Source organism: Nicotiana sylvestris, chromosome 4 (genome assembly GCF_000393655.2).
Source record: "Nicotiana sylvestris chromosome 4, ASM39365v2, whole genome shotgun sequence".
Taxonomy (NCBI): Eukaryota; Viridiplantae; Streptophyta; class Magnoliopsida; order Solanales; family Solanaceae; genus Nicotiana; species Nicotiana sylvestris.
In genome coordinates this window covers 102,405,126-102,425,357 of record NC_091060.1, presented here as the reverse complement: position 1 = coordinate 102,425,357, position 20,232 = coordinate 102,405,126, and the positions used below count along the sequence as shown (strand labels likewise).

The 20,232-nt window shown below is 40.3% G+C and overlaps 1 protein-coding gene and 1 long non-coding RNA gene across 2 annotated transcripts; both read left to right on the top strand.

Moving 5' to 3' along the window:
- The first annotated feature begins 2,495 nt into the window (after positions 1-2,495).
- On the top strand, positions 2,496-3,343 carry LOC138889919 (uncharacterized). Its single transcript, XM_070173264.1, has 2 exons — positions 2,496-2,663; positions 2,798-3,343. The coding sequence occupies exons 1-2, from the start codon at positions 2,496-2,498 to the stop codon at positions 3,341-3,343; spliced, it is 714 nt and encodes a 237-aa protein (XP_070029365.1).
- A 15,981-nt stretch (positions 3,344-19,324) lies between these two features.
- On the top strand, positions 19,325-20,023 carry LOC104243074 (uncharacterized). Its single transcript, XR_715128.1, has 2 exons — positions 19,325-19,424; positions 19,627-20,023. It is a non-coding gene; the product is annotated as an uncharacterized lncRNA (long non-coding RNA).
- The last annotated feature ends 209 nt before the right edge of the window (positions 20,024-20,232 follow it).

Below are 20,232 nucleotides of genomic sequence, written 5' to 3'. Positions count from 1 at the left end.
CTATAGCAGATTCAAGCACAAAAAATGAAGAACAATAGATATTAAAGAATCCAGTTGAGGATACTACGACACAAGCCTCAACTGAACATGGGAAAACAGATGTAGACTCAAGGCCCGATTCCATCCAAGAACCGAAAGAAAATGAAAATATCAAAATAATGATTGAAGAGTTGGAGGCTGTATAACTATTCACACAATGGCCTGAAAAGAAAGTCTACATTGGGGCCAACTTAAGCCACAAAATGAAAGGTAAGTTTATTGAATTTTTGAAAATTAACATGGATTGCTTTGCATGGTCCCATTCTGATACGACAGGAATACCCCCGAAAGTAAAGACTCACAGTTAAATGAAGATCCATTGTATCCACCTATCAAACAAAAGAAGAGAAAGCAGGGATCTTTCAAAAATGAGGTGATTCAAGATGAGGTCCAAAAACTTTTAAAAATTGGGTCTATCCGCAAGGTAAAGTATCCTAATTGGTTAGCTAATACTGTAGTAGTACCAAAAAAGAATGGTAAATGGCGAGTTTGTGTAGATTGCACCGACCTAAACAAAGCTTGTCCTAAAGATTCTTTTTCGTTACCACATACAGATCAACTAATTGATTCTACTGCGGGACATGAATTGTTAAGCTTTTTAGATGCATATTCAGGGTATAATCAAATCAAAATGGATCCCCTAGATGAGAAAAAAACTTCATTTATAACAGACAGGGGGACTTACTGTTACAAAGTAATGCCATTTGGCCTCAAAAACGCTGGTGCCACGTATCAAAGGTTGGTGACCAAAATGCTCCAAGAACATTTAGGAAAAACTGTGGAAGTCTACATAGATGATATGCTCGTCAAATCTCAACAATCAAGGAATCATATACAGCACATGTCTGATACATTTCAGATCTTACGAAAATTCAATATGAAGCTAAATCCCGAGAAATGTGCACTTGGCGTTTCATAAGGTAAATTTTTGGGTTTTCTTGTTTCTAACGGTGGCATTGAGGTAAATCCCACGCAGATTAAAGCCATTGAGGAAATCCCTGATATGCTTACAAGTAGGAAAGAGGTACAAAGACTGGCAGGAAGAATTGCAGCTTTAGGAAGATTTACTTCCAAGTCATCAGAAAAATGCTTTAAGTTCTTTTCAGCTCTTAAAAAGCAAGATCAGTTCGAATGGTCTGAGGAATGTCAACAAGCGCTCAAAAAGTTGAAGGTTTACCTGTCAAATCCAACGTTGCTCGCAAAACCAAAAGATGGGGAAAGGTTGCTTATCTACCTAGCTTTTTCAAAAGTAGCGGTGAGTGTTGTTTTAGTTTGTGAAGACCAAGGTAAACAGTCTCCAATTTATTATGTTAGTAAGTCATTATTAGATGCCGAGACACGATATCGTCAGCTAGAAAAACTTTCACTTGCATTAATCATGGCATCTAAAAAGCTAAGGCCTTATTTTCAATGCCACCCTATCTCTCGAGTAACTACTTATCCATTGCGTAATATATTACACAAACATGAGTAATCAGGTAGGTTACCCAAGTGGGCCATAGAATTGAGTGAATATAACATCACATATCGACCTAGAACTGCAATAAAATCACATGTGTTGGCAGATTTTTTGGCCAATTTTAGCCAAGGGATGCAACTAGAAGCAGAAAAGGAACAACATGTATTCAACGAGTCTAATCTAGGAACTTGGACCTTATTTACTGATGGCTCATCAAATGTGAAAGGGGCAGGTCTAGGAATTGTTTTGGTACCACCTACAGGTAAAACCATACGACAAGCCATAAAATGTCATCCTATAACTAACAATGAGGCAGAGTATAAAGCTGTAATTGCAGGTTTAGAACTGACATGCGAACTTGGCATAGAGCAAATCGTAATCAAAAGCGATTCGCAGCTCGTAGTTAATCAAATGCTGGGGACTTATACAGCCAGGGAAGCATGAATGCAACAATACTTAGAGAAGGCACATGATCTGGTTAGGCAATTCCAAACCTAAAAAGTTGTGCAGATGCCAAGAGAGGAAAATGTCGAGGCAGACGCCCTAGCTAATCTCGCATTTGCGGTAGACGTGACGAGTAACAAAAGTGCTTCTGTAATTCATTTGTTCATTCAGTACTTGATCATGGCAAGAAGAGGTAAATTTCAATAACTTAACTTGGGATTGGAGGAACAAGATTGTCACTTTTTTGCAGTATGGAACCGTCCCTGAAGATAAGAAAAAGGCTCACACGCTTCATAAAAAGGCCGCTCGGTACTGTTTAAAGCAAGGTAATCTTTATCCTAAAATGTTCGGTGGTCCCTTAGCAAGATGCCTCGGGCCTTCTCAAACAGAGTATATGATGAGAGAAATACACGAGGGGCATTGTGGAAATCATGCAGGAGGAAGATCTTTAGTTAAAACCATGATTAAAGCCGACTATTATTGGCCCAAAATGGAAGAATAAGCAGAAAATTTTGTGGCTACATGTGATAAGTGCCAAAGATACGGTAACAATATGCATAGACCTGCAGAGTTGTTACATCCGGTCATTGCACCGTGGCCTTTTATGAAGTGGGGGATGGATATCATGAGTCCACTACAACAAGCAAAAGTCAAGGTAAAATTTCTGCTAGTACTTACTGATTACTTTACTAAATGGGTAGAAGCAGGTGCTTTTAAACAGGTACGTGAAAAAAGGTCAAAGATTTCATTTGGAGAAATATTATATGTCGATTCGGCGTACTAAAGGAAATCGTATGTGATAACGGCCCGCAATTTATAGGTGCACAAATCACGGATTTTTTTCAAAGTTGGCAGATCAAAAGGATTACCTCAACGCCTTACCATCCGGTGGGTAATGGAAAAGCTGAATCGATGAATAAAGTCATTATCAACAATTTGAAGAATCGACTGGAAGAGTCCAAAGGCAATTGGCCAGAGTTGCTACCTGGTGTTTTATCGGCGTACCGCACAACAACAAAAACAAGTACGGGTGAAACACCATTTTCACTGGTGTACGAAGATGAAGAACTAATCCCAGTTGAGTTAGGAGAGTCAAGCACGAGGTATACACAAGCGACTGAGGAATCCAACGAAGAAGAAATACGAATAAACCTAGATTTACTTGAAGAAAAAAGGGAAGCTGCATTAATAAGAATGGCAGCACAAAAACAAGTCATGGAACGATGTTATCATCGGAAAGCTCGCCTAAGATACTTTAAGATTGGGTACTTCGTACTCAAGAAGGTTTTTCAATACACAAGAGTGGTTGATGTGGGAAAGTTAAGTCCAACTTGGGAAGGACCTTATAAGATTCAAGGTATTGCAGGAAAAAGGAGCATACAAGATGGAAACAATGGATGACAAGATATTACCTTCACATTGTAATGCCGTTCATGGTTAGGTATCCTCATTTTAAAATTTTATTCTTGAATTATTAAAATTTTACTAACAATTTTAGATGATAGTCAAAAAGCTAACCCGTACTAAATGATGAATCACGACCTGAGAGACACATGGAAAAGTATAAATTCTCGGTCTAGGGTTACAAATATTCTGATAGAAATTCAAAGGGGTTAAGCAGTCTTTATCTATAATCGCACCTTCGAGTCCCATATGTTTTTTCCTTTTCAGGAAAAGGACCGAATGAGATGAGTAATCAAGTACTCAAGATTTCATACTTCAAAGGTCAAACACTTGGGGGACAATATAATATACATATGACATATGTATAAAGAAGGCAAAGGAGACTGAGAAATAATCAAAGTTCAAGTCAAAGCCCAAAAGTCTATTCATTGAATGAATCAAGTGCAGAGCAATGTTACGAGCCAATAACATAAAGCCAATCAAAAGAAAACTGGCAATGTATAGAAATGGGTTATAAATAAAAATACTGGGTTATTTAAATACATGTAAGATGTTATTTAAACTTGACAAAGTTCAAATGAAAACTTTATCAAAGTTATTTCAAGAAACATATGTGTTCTTATTTTTATGTCGTACATTTACACCATTATTGTCACGACCCCAACCCCGGCCGTGATGGCGCCCAACACAAAGCTAGGCAAGTCCGACCAACTAACATCTCACGATCTCTTTCTTTATAAATCAATACCAATTTTCGTGATTTAATACCAATTTAATATAAATAGAAGTATGAATTTAACAGATGAAATGTGCGGAAACCATAATCACGAAACAAAAAATCTCTGTAAAACAGCCCACTGATCCGGTGTCACAAGTCTAAGCCTCGAATACAAGGTTTCAACAATCTAATACAGAAATATGTCTAAAATGCGGAATGATAAGTGGATATAAAAGGAGAAATCGTGTCTGCGAACGCCATGCAGCTACCTCGATAACTCCGATGAAGACAGAACGGCAGGAAAGCTCGCTCTATGCCTCAGGAATACCTGTACTTGCACACATGGTGCAGGGAGTAATGTGAGTACTCCGACCCAGTGAGTAATAACAATAAATAATGGCTGACAGTATGAAATCACGTAAAGGCACTAAGCAGTTCTATATCAAAACAACAAAATCATTTAAGCAGCAGTGAATGAGGAAATCATGTGAAATTCTTTAAACCATGTAAAACAAATATAATCAGTATAAATCAGCTCCTCAAGCATTTCAGTTCATTTATTCGTTCTTATCCTCAGTTCTCAATTCATATACTTCTCACGACAGCCGAATCAATATATATATATATATATATATATATATATATATATATATATATATATATATATACCGTTGCGGCGTGCATCCCGATCCGTATATCGCTGTGGCGTATAGCCCGATCCATAATACTAATAGTTGACTGCGCTCACTGGGGGTGTGCAAACTCCGGAGAGGCTCCTTCAGCTCAAGCGCTTTATAATTGCTGCGGCGTGCAGCCCAATCCATATAAGTAATTGCTTCGGCGTGTAGCCGGATCCATAATGTGTATAATATATATATCTGCTGCGGCGCAAACCCCCATCCATATCATATAAAATATCCTCACTATTGGGTCCTCGACCCCTCTTAGTCATTTAAACATCACAGCCTCTCGGGCATAATGTACGGTCGGGATCTCAGCCCTCATATCTCTTCCTATTTATGATTAACATTTCAAAAATTTGGTTCATATCATTCTTAAACAATTGGAAACATGACTGGGGATATAAATTCTTTAACAAAATAAGTGAGGAAAACTAGTCAAAAATCCCCTAAGGGTTCTACAGGTCGGCACAAGGCCCCAAGCATGGCAACAAGCCCAATTCACAACATAAAGTATATGTCTCAATCAAAAATGTAGTAAAATATCATTCGGGATGGACCAAGTCCCAATTCCCATAGCATTGAACCTCACGCTCGTCACACAGCGTGTATCTCCTCTTAGTATAGCACTACATTGTGCAAATCCGGGGCTTCAAACCCTCAGGACATCATTTAAAATCATTACTCACCTCAAACTGGCCAAAACTCTAGCTCGCTATGCCCTTGCCTCTAAAATTGGCCTCCACGCGCTTCGAATCTATCCAAAATCAGAACGAATAGGTCACAGTATGCTAAGGGAACATAGCCCAAGCGAAAACATTCAAAAAATATCAAAAATCTCGAAATTAGCAAAACCCGAGTTCCTGGCCCACATCTCGGAATCGGGTAAAATTTACATTTTCAGAATCCTCATACCCTCACGAGTCTAACCACACCAAAATTATCCAATTCCGATACCATTTGGTCCTTCAAATCATTATTTTATATTTTTAAAAGTTTTCACAATTTTCTTCCCAAATTCCATCCCAAATAACGAATCAAATGATGAATTCAATGATAGATTCATGTACTCTAGCCAAATCTGAGTTAAAATCACTTACCCCGAAGAATTTCTTGAAAAACCCTCGAAAAATTGCCAAAATCCGAGCTCTCTAGGTCAAAATATCAAATAAAACCCAAAACCTCGTATTTATATAGAGTACCCTTCAGGTTTTCTCACCGCGGGCCGCACCAAATCGACTGTGGTCCGCACCAATTAACCGTGGTCCGCACAAACCAGCGCGGTCCGCGCGACACCTACCGTGGCCGCGCCCGTTTTTGTGCGGTCCGCGCGATGCCTACCGCGGCCGCGCCCTTTCCGCGCAAGCTAGCGTGATCCGCGTGACGCCTACCGCGGCCGCGCCCCTGCAGTCCTCTTGGACCTGCTACAACTGCTGCATTTTCTATTATATTTTTCAACTCCAAACTTCCCGTTAGCCATTCGAAATCACCCCGAGGCCCCCAGGACCTCAACTAAAAGCACCAACGCATCCTAAAACATCCTCCAAACTCATTCCAATCCTCAAAACACCTCATACAACATCAAAACCATCAAATTACATCGAATTCAAGCCTAAGAACTCCAAGAACTCTTGAATTATGCTTTCGATCAAAAAGTCTATCAAATTTCGTCCGGATAACCTAAAATTTTTCACACACATCCCAAATGACACAACAAAGCTACTGCAACTCTCGGAATTCCATTCTGACCCCTATGTAAAAATCTCGCCAATCAACCGGAAATTGCCAAATATTAATTTCGCCAATTCAAGCCGAAATTTTCTCTACAACTCCAAAACCCATTCCGATCGCGCTCCAAAGTCACAAATCACCTCCGGAAGCTAACCGAACCATCAGAACTCACATCCGAGCCCTCTAACACATAAGTCAACATCCAGTTGACGTTTTCCAACTTAAGCCTTCTTAGAAGAGACTAAGTGTCTCATTTCTTACCAAAACCACACCAACCGCAAACCAATCAACCCAATCACATAAAACACGGATAACAAGCATAAATAAGCTGAAATGGAGGAAGACAGAGCGGTAACTCATGAGACGACTGGCCGGGTCGTCATATCCTCCCTAATTTAAACAAATGTTCGTCCTCGAACGAGTCAAGAATCATACCTGAAGCCTCAAATAGGTGAGGATATCTGCTCCGCATATCTCGCTCGGTCTCCCAGGTAGCCTCCTCCACGTGCCGACCTCTCCACTACACTTTCACTGAAGCTATATCCTTTGACCTCAACTTCCGAACCTGACGACCCAAAATAGCTACTAGCTCCACATCAAAGGTCAAATCATCATCCAACTGAACCGTGCTAAAGTCCAAAACATGAGACGGATCCCCAATATACTTCCGGAGCATAGAAACATGAAATACCGGATGCACGCTAGACAAGCTGGGTGGCAAAGCAAGCTCATAAGCCACCTCCCCAATCCTCCGAAGCACCTCGAATGGCCCAATAAATCACGGACTCAACTTTCCTTTCTTCCTAAACCTCATAACACCCTTCATGGGCGAAACCTTCAGCAAGACCTTCTCACCAACCATATAAGACACATCTTGAACCTTCCGGTCTGCATAACTCTTCTGACACGACTGCGCTGTATGAAGCCTCTCCTGAATCACCTTCACCTTCTCTAAGGCATCCTGAACCAAATCTGTCCCCAATAGTCTAGCCTCACCGGGCTCGAACCAACCAACCGGAGATCTACACCGCCTCGCGTACAAAGCCTCATACGGAGCCATCTGAATACTCGACTGATAACTGTTATTGTAAGCAAACTCTGCAAGCGGTAGAAACTCATCCCATGAACCTCCAAAGTCAATAACACAAGCACGCAACATGTCCTCCAATTTCTGAATCGTACGCTCGGACTGTACGTCCGTCTGAGAATGAAAAGTTGTGCTTAACTCCACCTGAGTAGCCAACTCTCGCTGAATAGATTTACAAAACTGGGAAGTAAACTGAGTACCTCTATCTGAGATGATGGAGACCGGAACACCATGAAACCGAACAATCTCCCGGATATAAATTCATGCTAACCGCTCTGAAGAATAGGTAGTACACACAAGGATGAAGTGCACGGACTTGGTCAGCCGATCTACCATCACCCAAATAGCATCGAACTTCTTTAAAGTCCGAGGATGACCACTCACAAAATCCATGGTGACTCTCTCCCACTTCCACTTGGGAATATCCATCTGCTGAAGCAAGTCACCCGGTCTCTGATGCTCATATTTCACCTGCTGACAATTAAGACACCGAGGTACAAATCCCACGATACCTTTCTTCATTCTTCTCCACCAATAGTGCTGCCTCAAATCCTGATACATCTTCGCGGCACTCGGATGGATAGAATACCACGAGCTATGGGCCTCTTCCAGAATCAATGCTCTAAGCCCATCCACATTGGGCACACAAATCCATCCCTGCATCCTCAACACACCATCATAACCGATGGTCACATCTCTGGCATCACCATGCTGAACTCTATCCTTAAGGACAAGCAAATGCGGATCATCATACTGGCGCTCTTTGATGCAATCATATAAGGAAGACCGAGAAACCACACAAGCCAACACCCGACTGGGCTTCGAAATATCCAATCTCACAAACTGATTGGCCAAGGCCTGAACATCAACTGCAAGTGGTCTCTCCCCAACTGAAATATATGCCAAACTCCCCATACTCACTGTCTTTCGGCTCAAAGCATCGGCCACAACATTGGCCTTTCTCGAATGATACAGAATAGTGATATCATAATCCTTAAGCAACTCTAACCATCTCCACTGCCTCAAATTAAGATCCTTTTGCTTGAACAAATGCTGAAGATTGCGATGATCAGTGAACACCTCACAAGATACGCCATACAAGTAATGCCTCCAAATCTTCAATGCATGAACTATGGCAGCCAACTCCAAATCATGAACGGTGTAGTTCTTCTCATGGGGCTTCAACTGACGAGAAGCATAAGCAATAACTCTACCATCCTGCATCAACACACAACCAATCCCAACTCTCGAAGCATCACAATACACAGTATATGAACCTGAAGCTGATGGCAAAACCAACACTGGAGCTGTGGTCAAGGCTGTCTTGAGCTTCTAAAAGCTCTCCTCACACTCGTCCGACCATACAAATGGAGCACCCTTCTGAGTCAACTTGGTCAAGGGTGATGCAATGGATGAAAATCCCTAAACAAATCGGCTATTAGCCTGCTAACCCAAGAAAGCTACGAATCTCTGTGGCTGAGGATGGTCTAGGCCAACTCTGAACCGCCTCTATCTTCTTTGGGTCAATCTGAATACCCTCGCTGGACACCACGTGTCCCAAGAAAGCCACTGTACTAAGCCAAAACTCACACTTGGAGAACTTGGCATAAAGCTTCTCCTCCCTCAATCTCTACAACACAACTCTCACATGCTCCGCGTGCTCCTTCTGACTATGCGAGTACACCAGGATATCATCAATGAATAATATAACGAACGAATCAAGATAAGGCCGGGACACGCTGTTCATCAAATGTATGAATGCTGCTGGGGTAATGGTTAGCCCAAAAGACATAACAAGAAACTCATAATGACCATATCTGGTCCTGAAAGCAGTCTTAAGAATATCTGAATCCCTGATCGTCAACTGGTGATAGCCCGAACGGAGATCAATCTTGGAGAACACTCTCGCTCCCTGAAGCTGATCAAATAAATCATCAATGCGAGGCAAAGGATACTTGTTCTTAATTGTTACTTTGTTCAATTTCCTATAATAGATGCACATTCTCATTGTGCCATCTTTCTTCTTCACAAACAGAACGGGCGCATCCCAAGGTGACACACTAGGCCGAATGAACCCCTTATCTAGGAGTTCCTGAAGCTGTTCTTTCAATTCCTTCAACTCTGCTGGTGCCATACGATACGGTGGAATAGAAATGGGCTGAGTGCCTGGCAACAGGTCAATACCAAAATCAATATCCCTGTCTGGTGGCATGCCCGACAGGTCTGCAGGAAAAACATTGGGAAAACCCTTACAACTGGAACAGAATCAATACTAGGAGTCTCGGCTCCAACATCCCTCACAAACGCTATATATGAAAGGCAACCCTTCCCAACCATACGTTGGGCCTTCAAGAAGGATATCACTGTACTAGGAACATAATCAGTCACACCACGCCACTCGATCCGTGGTACACCCGGCATAGCCAAAATGACTGTTTTAGCATGACAGTCTAGAATAGCACGACACGGGGATAGCCAATCCATGCCCAGAATGACATCAAAATCCACCATGATCAATAGCAATAGATCTACTCGGGTCTCCAGACCCCCAATAGTCACCACACATGACCGGTACACACGGTCTACAACAACAGTATCGCCCACCGGGGTAGATACATGAACAGGTAAAGCAAGAAACTCACGGGGCGCACCCAAATAACGAGCAAAGTATGATGACACATAAGAAAAGGTGGAACCGGGATCAAATAATACAAAGGCATCTCTATGGCAGACTGAAACAATACCTGTAATGACAACATCCGAAGCAATGGCGTCGGGTCTACCTGGGAGTGTATAGAAACGGGCCTGACCGCCCCCTGATCGACCTCCCCCTCTAGGCTCAACACCAAAGATCAAAACATGCACCATAACTTATAACGCGTATACTTTGTTGCTTCCATAATACCATAGAGAGATTAGACTCAGTCCTTCATAAGCTCTTGAAACACCGACCATCGGGTACTTTAACTCTATGCAAATCTCGCATTCACTCTCGTAATAGTTAAGCCCACTTTACCAAGTGACCCAAATTTTAAATATCAACACATATGGTTCACTTGTGAATGAGATCTTCTAACAGACAGCATAAGGATCACACAATCTCAGAACACTGCAGGAGACAACCCGCCTGCTTCGCCTCAATATAACATTTCTGTATACCTTCCACCGTCATACACATTACACAGTCACTTAATTCTTTTTTTTTCCTGATTCTGAACTCATACCGCAATATGAAATTTACTTCACTCCAACTAGGAGACATGAAAAGATTCTTCACGCGCCCATAACTCAGGGCTACACATCCAACCACAATGGAAATCAAACACTTAATAGTTCATCTATCATCCATCAGACCTTACTCGTCACTTCCAAGTCATATAGATACCTCTCGCAGTACCAACATACTCATCACATAGTTGTCAGCCATCACTTCTACTAACAGGGACAATACCGCACATATAAGTTCAAAACACTTGCTCACACAATCAGCACCTCGGTGCTCAAGCCATAGGCAAAAATCCGGCCTCAAGTCCTCTAGACTGGCCCAACATCAAACTCACAGAGAACATATCTCGCCCCTCGACCAGGTAATCACAAGTCATCAAGGCATATCTGAGATAAGAATTCAAGACTAGCGCACATACGAATGCGTGGAAGGAATTTCAAGAGTTAATTTTTCAAGCTGAATCAAGGACGTACGATAAGAATTCAAGAATGCAAAGTTTTCCTAAAGGTTCTGCAACCTCTCGAGGATAAATACAGATGTCTCCGTACCGATCCGCGAGACTCTACTAAAGTTGCTCATGACTCGTGAGACCTATGCAACCTAGGCTCTGATACCAACTTGTCACGACCCCAACCCCGGCTGTGATGGCGCCCAACACAATGCTAGGTAAGCCCTACCAACTAACATCTCACGATCTCTTTCTTTATAAATCAATACCAATTTTCGAGATTTAATACCAATTTAATATAAATAGAAGTATGAATTTAACAGATAAAATGTGCGGAAACCATAATCACGAAAAAACAATCTCTGTAAAACAGCCCACTGATTCGGTGTCACAAGTCTAAGCCTCTAATACAAGGTTTCAACAATCTAATACAGAAATATGTCTAAAATGCGAAATGATAAGTGGAGATAGAAGGAGAAATCGGGTCTGCGAACACATGCAGCTACCTCGATAACTCCGATGAAGACAGAACGGCAGGAAAGCTCGCTCTATGCCTCATGAATACCTGTACCTGCACACATGGTGCAGGGAGTAATGTGAGTACTCTGACCTAGTGAGTAATAAGAATAAACAATGGCTGACAGTATGAAATCACGTAAAGGCACTAAGCAGTTCTATATCAAAACAGTAAAATCATTTAAGCAGTAGTGAATGAGGAAATCATGTGAAATTCTTTAAACCAGGTAAAACAGATATAATCAGTATAAATCAGCTCCTCAAACATTTCAATTCATTTATTCATTCTTATCCTCAGTTCTCAATTCATATACTTCTCACGATAGCCGAATCAAAATATATATATATATATATATATATATATATATATATATACCACTGCGGTGTGCAGCCCGATCCATATATCACTGTGGTGTACAGCTCGATCCATAATAATAATAGTCGACTGCGCTCACAGGGGGTGTGCAAACTTCGGAGGGGCTCCTTCAGCCCAAGATCTTTATAATTGTTGCGGCGTGCAGCCCTATCCATATAAGTAATTGCTGCGGCGTGCAACCCGACCCTTAATGTTTATAATCTATATCTGTTGCAGCATACAACCTGATCCATATCATATAAAATATCATCACTATTGGGTACTCGACCCCTCTCAGTCATTTAAAAATCACAGCCTCTCGGGCATAATGTACGGCCGGGAGCTCAGCCCTCATATCTCTTCCTATTTATGATTAACATTTCAAAAATTTGGTTCATATCATTCTTAAACAATTGGAAACATGACTGGGGATATAAATTCTTTAAAAAATAAGTGAGGAAAACTAGTCAAAAATCCCCTAAGGGTTCTACAGGTCGGCACAAGGCCCCAAGCATGGCAACAAGCCCAATTCACAATAATAAAGTATATGTCTCAATCAAAAATGTAGTAAAATATCATTCGGGATGGACCAAGTCACAATCCCCATAGAATTGAACCACACGCTCGTCACACAGTGTGTATCGCATCTTAGTATAGCACTACGTTGTGCAAATTCGGGGTTTCAAACCCTCAGGACATCATTTAAAATGATTACTCACCTCAAACTAGCCAAAACTCTAGCTCGCTATGCCCTTGCCTCTCAGATTGGCCTCCACGCACGTCGAATCTATCCAAAATTAGAACGAATAGGTCACACTATGCTAAGGGAACATAGCCCAAGCGAAAACATTCGAAAAAATATCAAAAATCTCGAAATTAGCAAAGTCCGAGCCCCGGGCCCACGTCTCGGAATCGGGTAAAATTTACATTTTCAGAATCCTCATACCCTCACGAGTCTAACCACACTAAAATTATCCAATTACGATACCATGTGGTCCTTCAAATCATTATTTTACATTTTTCAAAGTTTTCACAATTTTCTTCCCAAATTCCATACCAAATCACGAATCAAATGATGAATTCAATGATAGATTCATGTACTCTAGCCAAATCTGAGTTAAAATCACTTACCCCGATGAATTTCTTGAAAAACCCTCAAAAAAATTGCCAAAATCCGAGCTCTCTAGATCATTATCAAATAAAACTCAAAACCTCGTATTTATATAGAGTACCCTTCAGGTCTTCTCACCGCGGGCCGCACCAAATCGACTGCGGTCCGCACCAATTGACCGCGGTCCGCGCGATACCTACCGCGACCGCGCTCATTTTTGTGTGGTCCGTGCAATGCCTACCGCGGCTGCGCCCCTTCCGTGCAAGCCAGCGCGGTCCACGCAACGCCTACCGCGGCCGCGCCCCTGCAGTCCTCTTGGACCTGCTACAACTGCTGCATTTTTCTGTTATATGTTTCAACTCCAGACTTCCCGTTAGCCATCCGAAATCACCCCGAGGCCCCCGGGACCTCAACCAAAAGCACCAACGCATCCTAAAACATCCTCCAAACACGTTCCAATCCTCAAAATACCTCAAACAACGTCAAAACCATCAAATTACGTCGAATTCAAGCCTAAGAACTCCAAGAACTCTTGAATTATGCTTTCGATCAAAAAGTCTATCAAATTTCGTCCGGATGACCTAAACTTTTGCACACACATCCCAAATGATACAACGAAGCTATTGCAACTCTCGAAATTCCATTCCGACCCATATATAAAAATCTCGCCTATCAACCGGAAATTGCCAAATATCAATTTCGCCAATTCAAGCCGAAATCTTCTATACAACTCCAAAACCCATTCCGATCGCACTCCTAAGTCACAAATTACCTCCCGAAGCTAACCAAACCATCGGAACTTACATCCGAGCCCTCTAACACATAAGTCAACATCCGGTTGACGTTTTCCAACTTAAGCCTTCTTAGAAGAGACTAAGTGTCTCATTCTTACCAAAACCATACCAACCGCAAACCAATCAACCCTATCACATAAAACACGGATAACAAGCATAAATAAGCTGAAATGGGGGAAGACGGAGCGGTAACTCATGAGACGACTGGCCGGATCGTCACAATTATGAAGTTGAGACGTTTTCTTCATTAAGTGTCGAATATAAAAAGGCCTGCTTTTATAAAATTCATGTTTGATTCAAACATTCATGAAGTTAAGAAAGCATTTTATGAAACAAAAATGCAAAAAAGGGTAAAGTATAAACCCACGAATTATCTAACAAGTCCGTGAGTATAAAGGCAAGAACGAGCAAAACAGAAGCTCAGAATGACTAAGTCAAAATAGAAAACTTCTTAATATTGAAAAGTTTAGACTAAGTATGAACTTAGTCATAAACAATTTTTCATTTATACAAAATGTCCCGAAAAGGTCTGGGGACTTCTCATTTCCAAAAACTAAACCCCCAAATGGGACCGGCAGTTATAACCACATTCCACCAAAAGAGAATAAAAAGTGAAGTTACATTCCATAAACTTGTCACTAAGGAGCTGAAGAAGGATATAAAGCAGGGTCACCAGCAGCAGAAAGTTCAAGTTGGCTTGAAGGAGTTGGAGCATTCACCGTACCCATATCATCTTCAATATGCTTGGGAGTATCAGCCATGGGATAGGGGAAGTCTTGGCATTACTGAGTCTTTTCAATAGTTTCTTTTATCTTAGCTAATTCAGCTTCCAAGTTAAAACCCTCTTGGCTAGCTTCCACAAGGGTGTCATGGCGAGTGTTTAAAATTGCCCAACTCACTTCTATTGTAGTCTTGTCCTCAAGAATCTCGTAATCTTTCTCCCATTGATCAATTTCGCTTTTGAACTTTTCATTCTCAGCCAAGGCAGAATCATAAGAAGCTTGAAGAGGAGTACGCGAACTTTCTAAGGAACTGACCTTATCAGAAGACTCACGGAGATCTTCTTGAGTCTGAGTCAAAGTTTGCACAAGTTCACTGGCATAAACTTCTTTCTCACTTAACAAAGCCCCAAATTCTCTGATCTCTTCACTAGCCTCGGAGAGTTACTTAGAAAAAGATGTTTCGAGGAGATTCTTATCTTTGCCAGCTTGGTTTGAGGAAGCCTTTTCAACTGCCAACTCTGAAGTTAAAACCTTTAATTGCTGCTCTAAGGTGCACTTGCTCTCTTCTAACACTTCCATATCAATTTGAAGGCTTTCATATTGTTCTCTCCAGTTGTCCGCTTCAAGTTTGTAATCATGCATTAACTGCTCCGTGTGGGAAACCCTCTTCATCATCTCTGTAAAACAAGGTTGATCTAAAGAAAAGAGAGGAAGGGTAAGAACCTTAATAGAAAAAAGAAATAATAAAGCATGAAAAGGAATACCTTTAGTGATGACTGCACTATGTCATTCATCCAAGTCAAAGAGTTGTGACTCTCAAGCTTGGATCTCTCAATTGGACCAATCAGAGGTTTCAACAACACATCAGCTCGACTTGAATTTCTCAAAAGATTACCATCGGTAGGAACCTCGATGATAACTAGCTTCATAGCTCCACTTCCACTTAAGGAACCAAATTTAGTGTGATGAACATTTGTAGGAGGAACTGTGGAAGGAGTCAAAATAGCCCGGGGCAGAGCAGCAACGGCAACAGTCACAACTGGTAAAGAAGATGTCATAGGAGCAGGCATGGAAAATGAGGCAAGGGGAACTTCATAGAAACTGGACCCAAACTTTCATTATCAAACCCATGAGCAAAAAGCTGATCAACAGAATCACGAGCAGCCGCGGGAGTGTCATCATCGAAAATCACCAAGGTGGTTTCAACAGGCTCGGTTAAAGGAACAGAACGAGGAGGAGACGCTTCATCATCTGAAATAATGCGTCTTCTAGCCCGAGGCCTTTTAACCAAGGAATTCTCATCATGTTCCTCTTCTTCTCCAGAGTCTTAGGTTGCATCAGCTTTCCTTTTCGATGAAGAACCCAAGATTCTTTCTCGGGCTCTTTCCAAAGAAACTCTGGAGGCCGCAATTACTTCAGCACTAATACCACAAATGGGAAATCCTGATAAAAATAAGGATCAAAACAAATTTAAAAGCGAGAAAAATGAATGAAAGTATGAAGGATATAAGAGAAAAGGCATTTACTATGTGTCTTCACTTTCCAACCAAACCGATGTGAAAGATTTTTCCAAGATCTACCTTCCATCGGGGCAACATTCAATAACCTTCCTACCCAATCACGGAAATTGGGAATCTCATCAATAGTTCTCATTGTTGCTGAAAAAGAGAAAAAGGTTAAAAGGTAGCAAGTAAAATAGAGAGAAAAAATAGAAGAAGTTATAAAAAAAACTTACGTGCAAAATTCCACTTCTCAGGAAATGAAACATTTTCTTGACCCACTAAACCAATAGTGGGGGCGACAACAAACCTGGCATACCAGCCACAGTCTTTATCATCCTCGGGGCTAACCAGCACTCTCTTACTTCTCGCTACTAAGGTAAAAATCCCATGGCAAAAAAGTCTGGGAGAATAAAGGTGAAATAAATGGAAGAAAGTAAAAGGCAAACCAGCCATGTTGGCCAAATGCCTTAAGCATGCGACAACCCTCCACACAATGGGGCCAATCTATCCTAAACAAACGTCGAAGAAACGATAGAACTCGGTTATAACAGGATCAGTGGGGGGTTTGAAATTCAGTGTGAAAGGGTATATATATACGACAGAAAACCCAGTCAAGTAAGAAGTAATCCTTTGATTTGGATTGGGAATTATAATGGGGAAGTCATGACTCCAATGGAAATCCCTACGAACAACAGAAATCAAACCTTCAGTGATTTGAGATGGGTAAATATCGGCACGATCTAGAGAAGGAACTTGGTTTCTAATGGATTCTCTATCATTGTAAAAATATAGTTCCGCAGGAACAATTTCCTCTACCAATGGTTCACGAATAGGTTCAGTAGAGTCTTTATTTCTGGATGAAGACCTTTGGGAAAGAGAACCTCTAGTTCTAGAGGGTGGAGTTGAACTCGTAGAAGGAAGAGAAGGACCTCGTGAAGATGAAGAACCTAAACTACGAAGTCTTCCTCCTCTCATACTTCTAATAGGAGCAAGAGAAAGGCTATCAACAATAGGGACTCTTCGAGGGTTCGGGTTTGTAGAAGACGTAGTAGTACGAGGAAGAACAAAACAAGAGTTGAATATTCTAAATCTTTTATGAGAAAGAAAAAGATAAAAAGTTATATTTATACTCAGAAGCAACCGTCAAAGGAAAAGGTGCAATGATGAAAATGTCATGATGGAAGCTGTCGTTTCGTAATTGATGAAGTCGTAAAAAAAGTCCTAAAAGGCACTGAAAGGTTGTAGAACCAACCAGCGGATGCCACATGTCACGGACATTAAATGGAAGTGACATACAAAGCGCCAGTTCTAGAGAAGAGTTAATGGCGACAAATATTCCCTCTTTAATGAGATCCACTTCCCAAATATTCTATTGATGAATAAATGGCAAGTGAGGGGACTATCTGTATTGGGAAAAATTAAGTTCGTATATAGAATTAATTATAAGGTGACACGTCATGACACGTGTACCAGTCAAAGGATGACAATTGGCAAAGAATTGATGAAGAGGTACGAGCTTCAACAGACACGGGCAGAGATCTAAGAAAATCAGAAATGATAGATGATCGAACTTCTTAATATTCGGAAGCCGTAACAGAAGAATGAACCTGGATAGCAAAAAGTGGTATAAATATGTGTTATCGATAATTAATTAGCATTAATTACGGAAAACGTTATGGAATCTGTATTAAATCAATTATGATTACCAATTGTAACGTTACATTAAATTCCATTAATTTTCCATTATGGCTCTTTTATGAGAGAAACAAAACGTATTACGTAGAGATAGCTATAAAAGGAGGAGTCTAAATATTTGTAAAGGCACGAAATACTGATTTACTTTGCTTTTATATTCAGCTGTTATTCATATCAATTATTCTTATTTCTATTTGATTATCTGTAGCCCGAGTTCTTCTAAAATAAGCTTTGGCCGAAATTCCAATTTTTGATTAAATAGTAACCCCATAAACTTTTCTTATCTAGCAGAAACTGCGCCTGCAACCCAAGTTTTGGCAGTTTACTGTTAGTGACAGAGAGCCAAAATTTGAGAAACTCACGTGCCAGCCTTAGATTATACAGTTGTACTATGTTATGACAAAAAGACCTGAACTCTACCTGTCCTGACTTGTATTTTTATGAGATTTTTACACAAATAGCCGGCCGAATTTAATGTCTAATTTTCTTAGCCGATATACAACGATTATAAACCGATTATTATTTAAGTGGTTAGGTGGTTCATGGTTGGCTATTTAGGTTAATTCTTCTATTTTATAATATAGATCTAAAAGCCCATAAAGTCTGAATTGCCCAATCGTGTTTTTGCATAAAGGCTAGGCAACAAATCAAATATGTAATGATACCCGTCATTAGAGGCGAATCCATAATATAAACTATATAGTTTCTACCTTTAAGGTTCTTAACATTGAACTCATTATATTTCTATTTTTTTTTTTTTGTAATGTTAGTGAGTTTTTATACATAATATTTTTTTCTCGTCGAAAGCACCGGTAACATATGAACTATTACGTATAAATTATGAGTCCATAGATTGAATCAATAGATGAGTCATTGCTCAATCTTGCAAAACAGGAGTTAGGATGGGCGGATCAAGATGCGCTAACAATAGGTCAATAATGCCGAACCCGTCCAACATGACCCAAGTGAATAAACTGGATAGTGAATTTGTTCTCCTTGGGTGAGGGAGAATAGCAGCAAAATTGGGTGAGAATAACAGGAGATGTATTGCAACTTGTCGATGGAATATTAGGATTGTGTGATAAGGGTTAGCAGTTAGCTTGCCACAGTTCACTCGAAAGCTAACCCATAATTAATTAAGTGAATTATGACAAGATCACTCACCTTAAGCTTGATGACAGTCCCCCACAATATATATTTAGCCTCTAACTGAAATTTGCAACTACTCAAACTCTATATCAGCAAATCCAGCTTTCAAGGAAGTAATTAATATACAGACTTGTTGCATGAAGAGGTTTCGTGAGGTTATTTACTTATAGCCCATATACTATTCATGCCGAAGTACTGCATATATATAGGTAGTTTTGATCCCTCAAGTTGCCTCAATCAATAAATTCACGACACCAGTCTACTTGTTTATCAGGATCTAAGATCATTCATGGATTTTTCTACTAAGTTTGCTGTGTTCTTTCTCATTATTCCCACCCTCTTTGGTATGAAGGTCTACTTGTGAGATTTACCATAAATTAATTGTGACATGTACCTTTTTTTGTTGTTGTTGTTTTAATTACCTAATTAATCAAATATACTTTTCTCTTTCCTATAAATAAATTATTTTTTATCTTGTGCGAACTTAAATTGCTCATACTTTTGCTGGCACTTAAAGTCCTTTTATTCCATTTTCTCTTCAAACAGGTTGGGAAAACATAGAGGGCAACAAACTTTATGTTGGAGAATTTGACCGAAAACTGAAAGCTACAAAAGAGGAGAAAATACAACTAGACTTTTGCAAGCATGTTGCTCACTGTAAAACTGGCAGACCTTGCTATTGCTGTTTAATCTTGGGCAGAACTGATTGCTATTATACAATGCAACTTTGTGAGCAAGGATGTCCCAAATTTCCCCCTCCAACTCCCAAACATCAAATCAAAATTTCCCCATGATCTCATGGCATATATACAGGAGTCGATAACGTTATAGCAAAAATAATATTTTGTTAAACATATATAGGAGTAAGTTTTAAACTAAAAGGAAAAAATTCAGATCCTTGTATGTGGGCTTCTGTCTCAGTAGTAAAGCTATCCTTTTATCATTTGATACGTTCACTTATTCCATTCCTGTATGGAGGATCATCTGCTTAAATATATGATTTAATAGGTAATGTAGGTGAAAACACAAAAAGTCTAAAGTAAATGGCTCTTTAGATGGTAAACTATCAAATAAAAGATGAAGCTACAAATGTGGGAATTTACTTTAAATAATCGAGACAATAAATGGAAATTCGTATTACAATACCAGTTT